The following is a 12,686-nucleotide window of genomic DNA, read 5'->3' on the forward strand; positions in this document are numbered from 1 at the left end:
CTAGAGGGTAACTCCTTTGGCAGAGGGCACCCAGGATTCAGCCACAGCCTTTTTTTTTTTTTTTTAAAGATTTTATTTATTTGTTTGACAGAGATCACAAGGAGGCAGAGAGGCAGGCAGAGAGAGAGAGAGTAAAGCAGGCTCCCTGCTGAGCAGAGCCCAATGTGGGGCTCGATCTCAGAACTCTAGGATCATGACCTGAGCTGAAGGCAGAGGCTTAACCCACTGAGCCCCCCAGGCGCCTTGGCCTCAGCCTTTTTAATTGGGCAGCTGATGCGCTTTCCCCAGCAGGAGAGTGTGCATCTCTCCTGGCCCGTTTTGCTAATCACTGTTTCGTCCTGTCTTCCACCGCCCCCCTCTTTTAAGCACACAAGCGTGGACAGTGAGGCGAACCTCCATTCTTCCTCCAGCACTTTCTCCACCACATCCAGCACGGTTTCTGCGCCTCCCCCTGTGGCCAGTGTCTCCTCCAGTCTCAGCAGCGGCAGCAGCTTGGGCCTCGGGCTCAGCAGCAACTCCACCGTCACAGCCTCAACTCGGAGCTCAGTTGCTACAACTTCAGGTAGAGGGTGGTTGGCGCTGCTCTGGGACAGGGATGAGAAGTGAATGTAGGACAGGGTAAAAGTGATTTCTCTTTCTAGGAAAAGCTCCTCCCAACCTCCCTCCAGGGGTCCCGCCGTTGTTGCCTAATCCGTACATTATGGCTCCGGGGCTGTTACACGCCTACCCGGTAAGTGAGACCGAAGTACCTTCTCCAGACGACGAAGACGGGGTGGCTGCCCTTTGCGGCTGTGGCTTCAGGGGGACCCTCTAAGTAAAATACTGAACGAGTTGTCATGTGTAAGCAGACAAGTTTTTAATCTTTGTAGTTTGGGAAGAACTAATCATTTCTAGGGAGGAAGGGATAAACCGAGGCCATTTCTCCTGTTTTGTATTTTGTCTGTGAAACACGGACTCTGAGCCTCTGAATCTAAAGGCCAGAGAGTCCGTCTGCAGTCAGTCCCTTTCAGATTCTCTGAGAACTATTTTCTCTGGTTGGATTGATGCGCTGTCTTGGAGGGTCTTTGCTGGCCCTGACCAGCCAGCTAGAGTTCTCTGACCTGATCTGGGACGATCTGAGAGCGACAGACAGCGGTAGCTTTTCCCCTGCTGTTTTCTTCTGTCAAATTTGTGCATGTGGTGCCTTTTAAGATGAAGGGTGTTTATTTTGAAATGTTTAAAAAGACACGTGTTTTGCTCCTCAGATAGAGCGTCCAGGTAAATATCATACAGAGGAAACATCCAGTAATGTTTTATACTTTTTTTAAAAAATTATTTATTTATCTGAGGGCGCCTGGGTGGCTCAGTGGGTTAAGCTGCTGCCTTCAGCTCAGGTCATGATCTCAGGGTCCTGGGATCGAGTCCCGCATCGGGCTCTCTGCTCAGCGGGGAGCCTGCTTCCCTCTCTCTCTCTCTCTGCCTGCCTCTCTGTCTACTTGTGATCTCTCTCTGTCAAATAAATAAAATCTTAAAAAAAAAAAAAGATTATTTATTTATTTGAGAGGGAGAGTGCATGAGCGGGAGGAGCAGAGAGAGAGAATCTTATGGAGATTGAGCGCTGAGCACAGAGCCCAGCATGGGGCTCAGTCTCACGACCCCGAGATCATAAACTGACCCAAAACTGAGTTGAACGGATGCCTAACTGTGCCACCCAGGTACCCCTACACTTCTTTTTTAAAAAGATTTTATTTATTTATTTGACAGCAAGAGAGAGGGGACACAAGCCAGGGGGAGTGGGAGAGGGAGAAGCAGGCTTCCTGCAGAGCAGGGAGCCGGAGCCAAAGACACGCTCAAATGACTCAGCCACCCGGGCCCCTCCCTTACACTTTTTAACAATAAACATAGCACCTTAGTACCCATACATTAGAGAAAATAAAGAGTAAAATGTGAAACCCTTCTGAAAGAGATAAATATTAACCCATGTTTTCGAAGGGGTGACAAAGACTGGTGGGATAGAGAGTGAAGCCGGCCGCTCCCACGCAGCTCTGTCTGTCTCTCTGCCCGGGCAGGTGGCCTGGTTGAATCAGTGTGGCTTATAGTTTAAAGAGAGTTTGAAAACCTTTCATACATCACTTAATCTTTTTGTAGTTTACTTCTTTCCTCTTGAAGGAAACTGAAAGAAGTAACCTGTGTCGTATTATTCCTAAGAATGACTTGCCATGTTTCTTAGCACCTTGGGCTGCTCCTGTGGTAACAGTTCCTGTTAATACTGTAACACACTTTTATCTTGCAGCCACAAGTTTATGGTTATGATGACTTACAGATGCTTCAGACCAGATTTCCCTTGGTGAGTACGTGTGTAGAGCTTAGGAAAAGAACGAGATCTTCACCTTACCCTTGAGGGGTTCAGTTGATAAGTCACAGGCTTAGCTCTTCCCCAGCCTGCATGTCCACACACAAACTCTTGATTCTCAGGCTCTGTTAGAACACAGGTACTTTGGAAGTGGTTTTAACTGAAGGTAACTTTTTGTTTTTTAATCAGTTGGGATTTCTTTGAAGTAAACAAATTTTCATGTGATCCATATCTCAGAGTACTTGGGAGCTCTCTGGGTGCTTTTTCCATATGCGTCAGGTGTTTTGAATTCCAGACGGCAGTCTCTCTTCCAGAAGTAGTAGACTGTTAGGTATGTACGTGAAGGTCTGAGTGTATCCTTGGTTCCGATGGCCTTGATGTGTTTCCTGGTGGGCATACCCGTAGACCTTGTCTGACTGTGCCTGTGGCCAGGCGAGGGGGACAGTGTATGCGAGAGTAACTTGGAGTCGGTGCCAGCTCTAACCAGCTGAATCGGTGGCTGGGGAAATTGCAGCACTCCCAACATCGTGCTTCTCACCTCCGTTGTTACTCCTGCTGGGGACTGCGCGGCATTGAGTGTCTGCTCTGTGATTTCTCTCTTCTAGGATTACTACAGCATCCCATTTCCCACGCCCACCACTCCGCTGACTGGGAGGGATGGTAGCCTGGCCAGCAACCCTTACTCTGGTATGGCTGGGATGAGGCCGAAGGAAGGGAGAGTGTGTTGGGTTTGGTGGCAGAAACCTGGTTAATAGGAGGGGAAAACTGTAAGAAGGACCCAGTTCTCGCTTTAATTAAGACCTCTGGCAGGAGGTACAGAATGGATGTGATGCATCAGGGTGGGTAGATCTGGAATGCTGCAGAAGGTGGACATTTCCTTCTCCTCCTACTTCGCTGTCTCCCAGTGGTTCCGGGTGACATCTTGACTTAGTTTTCCCTGCTCTTCTCCAGTCTTTCCCAGAGGCGGAGTGCTTGGACTGGCCTTTCTCGGCTCCTTTCCACTCCTGTCCCTGCTCACAGTGGCAGTCTCGGTGCCTTGCCTAGGCCATGATGCTTCTTGTTATGCCTGACCTGTCGTCCTCTTCGACCTAGCTTTTTCCCTGCCCCGTTACTGTGTTCTCAGTCCAGCATGGAGTGTTCCTCGTGGAGGGGAAGCAGGGGAAGGCGGGGGGGGGGGGGGGGGTAGGTGAAGGGATAGGAGTGGGCTGGGCGGAGAAATCATGCAGGAGCTTTGTCCTCGGGGTCTGTCTCCCACAGAATTGCACAGGCAGCTGACGTTTGGCTTGACTTAGCACCGTGCTGAGCGTGCACTTGGCAGTGCTAAATGTTGCCGTAAAGAAACTTAATTTGAAGAATTGAACTTCTAATTGTCCTGGGTCAGGTCTTCTGGAGTTGGTGAAAAAGCAGGAGGTCATTTAGTCTCTGCTGTCGTAGGTGACCTCACGAAGTTTGGCCGTGGGGATGCCTCCTCCCCGGCCCCGGCCACAACCTTGGCCCAACCCCAACAGAACCAGACTCAGACTCACCACACCACGCAGCAGACATTCCTGAACCCGGCGCTGCCTCCTGGCTACAGTTACACCAGCCTGCCATACTACACAGGGGTTCCGGGCCTCCCCAGCACCTTCCAGTATGGGCCTGCTGTGTTCCCTGTGAGTACCTGGGCTTGATCTTTCCATGCGGTGGTGGTGAATCCCAGCCCCCGGGCACTAGCCTAGCTGCCTTCAAGGCTGGATGACTTGTTAATAATGTGGGAGGAGAAACATTTCCTCTTCTGGCCTATTGCTGGCCTGGCAGAGGGAGTGGGGCTAGAGTTGGTGGTACTGGGATGAAGGTTACCTATTCTTAGAATTACCTAAAGAGGATAAGAGATGTGACCCCACAGGGCTTTGTCCCCAGACTGTCTTCATTCCTTGTGGCAACTTGCCCCTTTCCCTTCCTCCGAACTACCATTTCTTGACTTCACTGGTAGATTTTATAAAGCTCTGTAGGGAGCCCATTTCACTAAGCAGACTGGCCAGCCTATCTCAGGATGGTAGGCATCTGACTGCCCAGTCCCTGGAGTAGGACACAGTGAGGGGATGGTTCTCGGCCACCACGTCACCTCATTTCTAGCCCTTTTGTCTTCAGGTGGCTCCTACCTCTTCCAAGCAGCATGGTGTGAATGTCAGTGTGAACGCATCGGCCGCCCCTTTCCAGCAGCCAAGTGGATATGGGTCTCACGGATACAACACTGGTAAGCGCCCCTTGACCCCGGCTGTCCGTGGTTTCTGCAGGACGTGACAGTGAGTTTCAGGGAGCAAGACGTGCTCGAGAGACGGGGCTGCTGAGGCATGCTGTTAGCGGCTCTGCAGAGGGTTTTTCCTGTGCGACTGATGGGGGGTCTGTCCGAGCAGCAGCAGCCGCAGGGCTTGACAGAGAGCATGTGTCCAGCACTCATAGTGGGAATAGCCCGGGGCATGTGTTGGCTGTTGTTCTGTTGGCTGGCCTGAACTCTGCGGGGGAGGCAGGGCAAGGGGCCCCGAGGTGTCACGGAGACGTCAGTGGAAGTGAGCGCTAGAGTGTCCAGTACCGGTAGGTAGCACGGAAGGCGAGGTGCTTGCTGTACGGCAGACTTGGGTGGGTTTGCTTTTCACTCCTTTTTTCACGCAGCCCCTCTCTGTTCCTTAGCTGGGAAACCCAGGATGTGGAGAGAAAGCATGGGATACAAGTGCCCAACAGAGGGAGAGTAGGACCTTCAGATCCCTCCTTTGTATGGCTGATCTCTTTGGCAAAGTCTGTGCGCACATCTGATGGCAGGAGGGAAAGGCAGGAATCCTCTGCATGGGCACTGGCCGCACAGATAACTAGTCCAGCCCCGGCCCCCGTACCTGATGTCTGCGCCCCTTCCGTAGCGGCTTCATGCACTTTCTTCAGTGACTTGTAGACAGACACAGGGAGGAGCTCGTTGGAGTCGCAGGGAGTTGGGATCAAGGGTTTTTCCGAATTCTGAGCTGTGCTGTCATGGTGATTGGGATGGAGCTGCCTCTGTGTGCTTCACCCGTGTGTGGGCTCCAGGTGGGTCGGTCGTCCGAGCTTCTCGGTGATTGGGAAGCTGAGCTGAACACAGGGGGCAATAGATCTAGCAACCACTAGCCAGGCAGACCTTTGAACTGTGTTGGAGCAACTTGGAATGAGTCTGGATTTAACCTGGAGAAATCCTGAGGCACCCCACTCCTTGTGGCTTCCCCTCTTACCAAGCAAGGTGCACCGTGATCCTTGGAGGGGACGATTGTAAGCTTTCTCACTTGGAGTGGCCCCATTCTGAGAACATTAGATTTAAGTTTTAGCTGGACCAGATTCAGGAATTTTAAGAGGTAGGTGATTGATAATATTAAAGAATGGCGTACCACATTTTTATTCCCCTTAAGATTTCAGAAATCTGCCATAACAGTCTTTTGAGCACCCCCAGTTCCCAACCCCACAGAGGGCTCTTATCATCCCATTCCTCATCAACCTCTAAATTCATTTATTTTTATGTATTTGATTCCTTTTAGGAAGAAAATATCCACCCCCTTACAAGCATTTCTGGACGGCAGAGAGCTAATTTGGCCCAAGGCTGGGGGCTGTGTTTTGTGTGTGTGTATAAATTTGCACTGAAGTCTTGTTTCAGAAACCAGACCACTGAGGAGAGCCTGCTGAGCTGAGGCCATGGCCTGCGTGGCTTGGGGGAAATGAGTTGGTGGATACCTTCTGGGCTTTGAACTTGCCCTTCCCCCATTTCCCTCTCCCCCATGTGTCTGGCCCTGTCTGACCCATTTCGAGTTGAAGCGGCGCAGCCCCTCCGAAGCCTCAATGCACACCTGCTGTCGCTTTTGATTTCTGGAAGGCATGTAGTTTCACCTTGTAACACAACATTTGTAGTCTTCAATAAACTGTGGTATTTCTTTAGCTAACTCTGGCGTTCTTTCCGTGCATGTCTTTCTGGACACCAGGAGCCAACGTTGTGCTGTGGATGAAGGGTGGAGGGGGGCCTTTTTGATCAAACCAGCATAGCCAAAGAGCTAAGAACCGTTAGCTTCTCGCCATGGTGATTGTATTCAGGTGGGAGAGGGGAAGCGGCCTTCAGTTCCCAGCCCTTTGACTGGGAAAGAGCGCGACTTTGTAGGAAGTGCCTGGCGTCCCTGCTAACGCCGGCTCCTTCACTCTCCGCCCGCTCTTCCCCTGCCTCTGACGTAGGCAGAGGGAAAGGCCAGAAACAGCTTTGCAGTGTCCTGCCTCGGTGAAAGGCGGAAGAGGTGGCGTTCAGAGCTGCTTTAGGGAAGTGGCTTCCAAGGCCCCAGCCAGGTGGCTGGTGGAGATGCGAGAAGCCTTTAGTGACCAGCTAGTCGAGGACTGCCGCTGGGAAGCTGCGCTAGCGGCAACATTGTTCTTACGCTTCGACCCTCGATAGGGCTCCTCAGGGATGGCGGATTAGCATTGTTCTGCACTTGTGGGTGTGGCTGCGCATGTGCGGGAGAGGTTTGCTTAGACCTCTCCTTGACCGGGGAAATTCTTACCCCTTAGTCCAGCCGCTCAGAGTTCACTTGTATGGTGTGAACACCATCCTTGCTTAATTGGAAACCCAGATACTCCACTTCCTTTGTATTTGTTCCCAGCCCTCTGGAGTGATACTTCCTGTGAGTGTGACCGCACCTCCCAGGGGCTGCCGTGCTGGGAGACGTTGGTTCTTGCTTCTCGGTGCTGTCCACATCATGTCAGTGTGGTCACCACTGCTTGGGAGTTGGGTGGGGGTAGACGGGGCGTGGACTGTTGGAAGGAAAGCAAGAGAACTCTGGTCTGAGGAGCTTTCTCGTAACTGGTGAAGGGTAAGTGGAGAAGCCAACGCCTGTTCCGTCTCGTGCTCGCACTCAGACTGTTAGGGCTGGTAGAGTGTTCTCTTGTCCTGTATCTCCAGTCCCTTCAGCCAATACCCAGACTGAGTCTCAGGACCAGAAGCTGGATTTCAGCTAGTCTGGCCTCTGGAAAGAACGAGGCCAGGTGTGGGGAGAGCGGGGGGGGGGGGAGGGGGTTGCTGGCAATCTAAATTCCTCCCTCCCACCCAGCTTGAGAAACAAGGTGGCTGTTCCTCTCATCCAGTATGGGGTAATCCTGGGCGTCTGCAAGGTGTTTGAGCCTTTGCAGTAAAGATCAGTCATTGTCTCTGATTTCCCTCAAAAATGTTAGTACTCTTGTCCCACCGCACTCTCAGCCCCTTCCACACAAACCTCGGTGGCTTAGCCTTTTCCGTAAACGCACTGTTGTTGAAGTTACATTCATTACCCATGATGTGTACATGGGCACATGGGGTTTGAAGAGGAGGGGGCCAGACTACCCCCATTAGTCCCTGTATGGTCCCTTTCTTTTACTTCAGTGCCTTTGAATATAGAGTTGCTGCTCTGGAGATCGCAGTATCTTCTCATGCTCTGTTTCTGTAGTTCTGTTCCTTTTGACTTGTGCTCTGGGAGGGCTTTCCAGGTTAAGGTGCCACTTGTGTTAGGAAGGTCCTCCAAGGAGGGCTTAACCTTTGAGGGCTGCCTTTGTCCTTGGCATCGGGAGGATCGGGGTTCTGGGGGGAATTTGTGGTTTGGTCACGTAAGCACAGTGGTTCTAAACACTCTTGCATCGAAGTGCCCCTCACAGCGGGAGAGAAGGGTCCAAGGATACAGGCTGAAAGGTTTTCCTGAAGTTTCATTTAAATTATCTCCTGTGATGAGATTGAATGTATCTTTAAAAGCGTGCTTTACATTTGAGTTCTTTTTCCTCAAATCTTGGCATAAAATTTCTCTCGTAAGATGCTCACTGATTTTATCTGATGGCTTCTTTCTGTCGCCTGACCCGTGGCCCCATTCCCAAGGGTACAGTGTGTGTACTTCAGTGTCAGGAGTAGAAATTAAAACGAGGAGTGGTACTGCTCTGGTTTCCTTGAAGTGGTAGTGGTAGTAGGGAGCTCTTCGGCGGGAAGCACGCAGGTTGTTGGGAGCAGGGGTCAGAGCCTGTGTCCACGGAGCAGCTCAAGTTGAAAATGATGTCGGATTTTGTGTTCCACGTAGATCATAGGAGATGGCCTACGCCACCACCTTCCTAACCTCCCCCACCCCCATGCTTAGGCTTAAATTTCTTAGCTGGAAATGCACCTCAGTGTCTGCTCGTTAAGTTGTAAGTACCCAGCCTAGAAGAGCCAAGACTGGAGAAGCTGGGCCAGGGGAGCAGAGACTCCGAACATGCGCCCTGCTTTTGGGGTTGGACCGGACTGCTCCTCCAGCTCTTACCTTATGCTGTGAAAGCACGGATCCTGAGCCCGAAAGTGTCTCTTCATGAACAGAAAGAGCCTAGACTACCTGTCTTCCAGGAGCAGGACTGAGTGGAGTCTGGGTGGGTTGATTTGAAATGGACGTTAAAAGTTTAATCCATTTCTTTTTGGGCTTTGGCACAGAAGTGTTTTGGAAAGTATGTTAGTGGGGTTTGGCTGTCTCCTTGCTCCGCAAAACGCAGCCGCCTTGCTTCCTGACACACATACTCAGTATATGCCTGGAAAGGGCAAGAGACTTGGGTCATGAGCTCTCTCCTCCCTCAGGACTGACCTGAGCTGGACAAACAGACCAGACTTCCCTGGCAGAGCGGTAGCTAGAAAGGCTGCGCGTGATCTCCTCGCCGGGAGAGGGGCCTGCGGCCAGCTGAGCTAATCCTCCTGTCTGTTTCCTCCTCCCCCAGGTGTATCAGTCACCTCCAGTAACACGGGCGTGCCAGATATCTCGGGTTCTGTGTACTCCAAAACCCAGGTAGGTGCCTAGCTCTGGAGAGAAGTGGGAAGGTAGGGACAGAGAGGAGGTGGCGTGGCAGTGACAGAAGTTCAGTGAGCAAGCACGACCCTGACGGGGGCCCGGAAACCAACCCTAGATGAATGGTCTCTGGAGGGCAGTTTCTCAAAGAAGTTGAAATCTAACCCTCTGAGAAAAAGCCAGAGAAGTGTGACAGGACGATGAGGCGTGGCAGGTCGCGGTGGTGTGTTGTGGGACTCCCTGTGTTGCTGTCCTGACTTTGTTTACCCACTGCCAGTCTTCTTGCAACTTTCCAAGGGAACGATGTGGAATGAAGGGAGACTGGTTCGCTCCGTTCTCTGTACAAACAAGGAGCAGGAAGTACTCTTTGAAGCACGGGATGTTAGAGGAGGTGTGCTGGAGCACATCCTTCCTAGCCAAGAGCCTTGCCGCGGATGGGCCCGGCTGCAGGGTGGGGCGACAGTAGAGTCACAGGGCACACTCACAGCCATCTTCTCCTGCGGGCCTGACAGCTGGAAGTCAGGAGCACCCCTGTGTTGTGTGTGAGAAACAGGAGTCAGAGACAGCGAGTCCTTCTCTGAGCGGAGACAGACCCGAGCACCGGGCACCAGGTGCAGGGCTCCTCTGCAGACGCGTACGGCTCTTGGTGGTGGGGGGCTTGGGCTCAGAAACTCCAGGGATTGGTTTGCTGACCCCTTTTACTGTCTCTCCATCCCCCTGCATAGCAGTCCTTTGAGAAACAAGGTTTTCATTCCGGTACTCCTGCTGCCTCCTTCAACTTGCCTTCAGCCCTAGGAAGTGGGGGGCCCATCAATCCGGCCACAGCTGCTGCTTACCCGCCTGCCCCCTTTATGCACATCCTGACCCCCCATCAGCAGCCGCACTCCCAGATCCTCCACCATCACCTGCAGCAGGACGGCCAGGTAACAGCCCTCCCCTCTCCTTTCCCTTCCTCTTCCTTCCTGTCCCTTAAAACTGCCCCCCTTTCCTCTTCTTACCCTTCCTCAGCACCACCTTCACCCACCCCTCCCAGCGCCAGCCATGGGCACACAGCACACACAGACACAAGCGCACAGAACACCAGCCGCGGCTGAGGAGAGGTCAGAGAAGGGGTCAGGCTCAAACCTCCTTTGCCCTGTTCCTTTGGTACCTTTCTCCTCTACCTCCTGTAGCACAGCTGCCCTCATCCCATCAGACCTGGGTCACACCTACCCTCTGACCTCTCCCAGCCTCCCCCCTTCCCTGACATTGTAGCTTTCCCTTCTAATGGTGGAGTTCTATTGTCAAAGTTTGTCCCTTTATTTTCCATATATCCTGGTTCTGCCTCAGCTACCATATTTGCAGATGGTTCTCTGTTGCCAGCGCCAGCAGGAGGAGCAGGTAATGAAACTGAATGATGGTGTGCTTGAACCCACTCCTTTCCAGCCCCCATTTCACCTCCACAGCCTCAGGGAACTTGAAAAGGCTGCACGGTCACAGATCAGGACACACGAACACAGACACCTTGCTGAGCTCTCTGGCCTCCCGTCCCTCTCTTGTCCTCCCCTCCCCAGTGCCCTCTTTTTTCTTTCTGCCCTTCCCTGACTCTGGAAACACTTGGTTACTGGCATGGAAAGGATTCTTGGGGCAGCATCTGGAGCCTGGGGCCTCAGACTGTGTCTCCTACCTTGCCTGCAGTGGGCTCTCAGCGCTGCTGTGTGGTAGGGGTGGGGAGCTGTGGCGGTAGTACAGGTGACCTGTCCTCCATCATAGGCAGCCGGGGAGCCGGGATAAGGGCTTCCTGGCTCTCAGAGACAGCTTCCCGACTTCAGGTATTCTTGGGATCAGTGAAATCACCGTTTGATCACTCCTCTCCAAGAGGCCATAATTCTCTTTAGAGAGAGTAGCCTTTTCTCAGAGCAGTGTGGGGGGGGGGGGGGGGAGACGGTGGGATTGAAAGTGGGTAGGACTCATTCACTGTCTTGTCTTCAGAAGGTAGCTGCCGTCTTTACACTGCTGCCCTGTTGAAAGGTTGAAAATGCTGTTCGACCTATCAGGTGCTCTAGCAGCTCTACACACCAGGTTGTCTGGGGTTGGGAAGTAAACTTCGGAGTAGTTTCTAAGCAGGGGGAATGGGAGAGCAAGACAGTTTCCAGATCTCCATCTGAAGATGTCACAGATTTGTCCCACTAACTAGACACCTTTTTCCTCCTCATCGTCCCATTCCCTGCAGACGGGCAGCGGGCAACGTAGCCAGACCAGCTCCATCCCGCAGAAGCCCCAGACCAACAAGTCTGCCTACAACAGCTACAGCTGGGGGGCGAACTGAGGCCCTGACCCTCTTCTTCTCCCGGTCCCATCTTCTGAGAGGGCTTCTCAGCCTGGCAACTACGGAAACAGCATCAAAGAAAGGAATGGGGGGGGGGGTCCGCTGCCCCCTACCCCCAGCGGCCCGCCCCATGCCTCAGCTTCATGTCTGTCCCGTTCCCATACCATCCCCACTCTGTTGTATGTATTATAGGATTTGTATTTTCTTTTTTTTTTTTTTTTCCCTTTCCTCTCCTACCCCCTTGCATTCAAGATTATGAAACTTTGCTGTGGGCCCTGCCTTCCTTTTCCTCCTCCTATTCACCCTGGTGGTGTATGGGTGAGGTGGGGAGGGGGGACCCCCAAATATATATCAGCCCAACAGCCCTGAGTCGTCTTCTTTATTATTAGGAAACAAAACAACAACAAAAAACGGCGTCATGAATATGAACAGCGTTGTCAGATGAATTAGTTGAAGTGTTTTTTTTTGTACTGTGTCCTCAAATTTAATGGATTAATGTGTCTTGTATATATAAAAAGAAAACCTCTACCTTCAGCCTCTGCCCATTCTTGATCCGTCTAGGACGGTCTCGTCGGCCAGCTTGGCGAATGGGTGTTCTGTGCCAGCCGGTCCCCCGGCGGGGCTCCCGAGTCGCGGGAATAAAAGCTCTTTGGCCATAATGTGCCGCCAGGATCTTGCCCCCGGGAATTCCCTTTCCTTCTACCCCAAGGGTTTCACACCTGCGAGGAGCCGCTGCACGACCCCGTTCCCTCCGGAAGCTGCCCCCGCCCCCCGCGGCAGGTTTCGGGCCGTGAAGGGAGGGAGTGGACAGCAGATACTGGGCGGGAGGAGAAGATGAAGCAGGAGCTGGAAGAGTCGGCGGGCGGTGTAGACGGGGCGTGCGGTGTACACGGGCGCAGGCAAACGCGCGGGAGGAGGGAGCGTTACCTGCAGCCGCCGAACACAAGGGAGCCCGGGCGCTCCGCGAGAAGGGGGGGGGGGGTCTGCGTGGCGGGGGCGGGGGGCCGGGGAGGTCGGGGACGGGCCGGGGGATACTCACAGCTCCGCACGCCTCCTGCCCCCGCGACACTGGCCCGGTCCCCCGGGCTCCAGCACCAAGCGTCCGCCCCGCAAGCTGCAGAGCCCGCCCGGAGCGGTGAGGACTGCGTGCGGGGTGCGGAGCGCCGAGTCCGTGCGGCCCGGCGGGGGAACACACGCGCGGCCCCGGGCACCTGCTGCGGCCGGCTCGCGGGGCGAAGGCTGACCC

The 12,686-nt window shown here is 53.3% G+C and overlaps 1 protein-coding gene across 11 annotated transcripts in view; it reads left to right on the top strand.

The window, feature by feature from the left end:
* Window positions 1-11,974, top strand: part of LOC111138910 (ubiquitin associated protein 2 like) — a 41,300-nt gene extending 29,326 nt beyond the window's left edge. For 4 of the 11 annotated variants that reach the window (XM_022490897.1, XM_022490894.1, XM_022490896.1 and 1 more), the window contains 9 exons: window positions 367-562; window positions 642-730; window positions 2,273-2,326; window positions 2,938-3,019; window positions 3,767-3,984; window positions 4,463-4,568; window positions 9,065-9,132; window positions 9,858-10,055; window positions 10,462-11,334. In XM_022490897.1, coding sequence (XP_022346605.1) covers window positions 367-562; window positions 642-730; window positions 2,273-2,326; window positions 2,938-3,019; window positions 3,767-3,984; window positions 4,463-4,568; window positions 9,065-9,132; window positions 9,858-10,055; window positions 10,462-10,716 — 1,266 coding nt within the window. In that variant the 3' untranslated portion in view covers window positions 10,717-11,334. The other 7 variants (XM_022490903.1, XM_022490899.1, XM_022490902.1 and 4 more) reach the window with 4 other exon arrangements.
* Window positions 11,975-12,686: the final 712 nt, after the last annotated feature.

Source organism: Enhydra lutris, unplaced genomic scaffold, assembly GCF_002288905.1.
Source record: "Enhydra lutris kenyoni isolate GAN:26980312 unplaced genomic scaffold, ASM228890v2 scaffoldscaffold94, whole genome shotgun sequence".
In the NCBI taxonomy this organism is placed as follows: domain Eukaryota; kingdom Metazoa; phylum Chordata; class Mammalia; order Carnivora; family Mustelidae; genus Enhydra; species Enhydra lutris.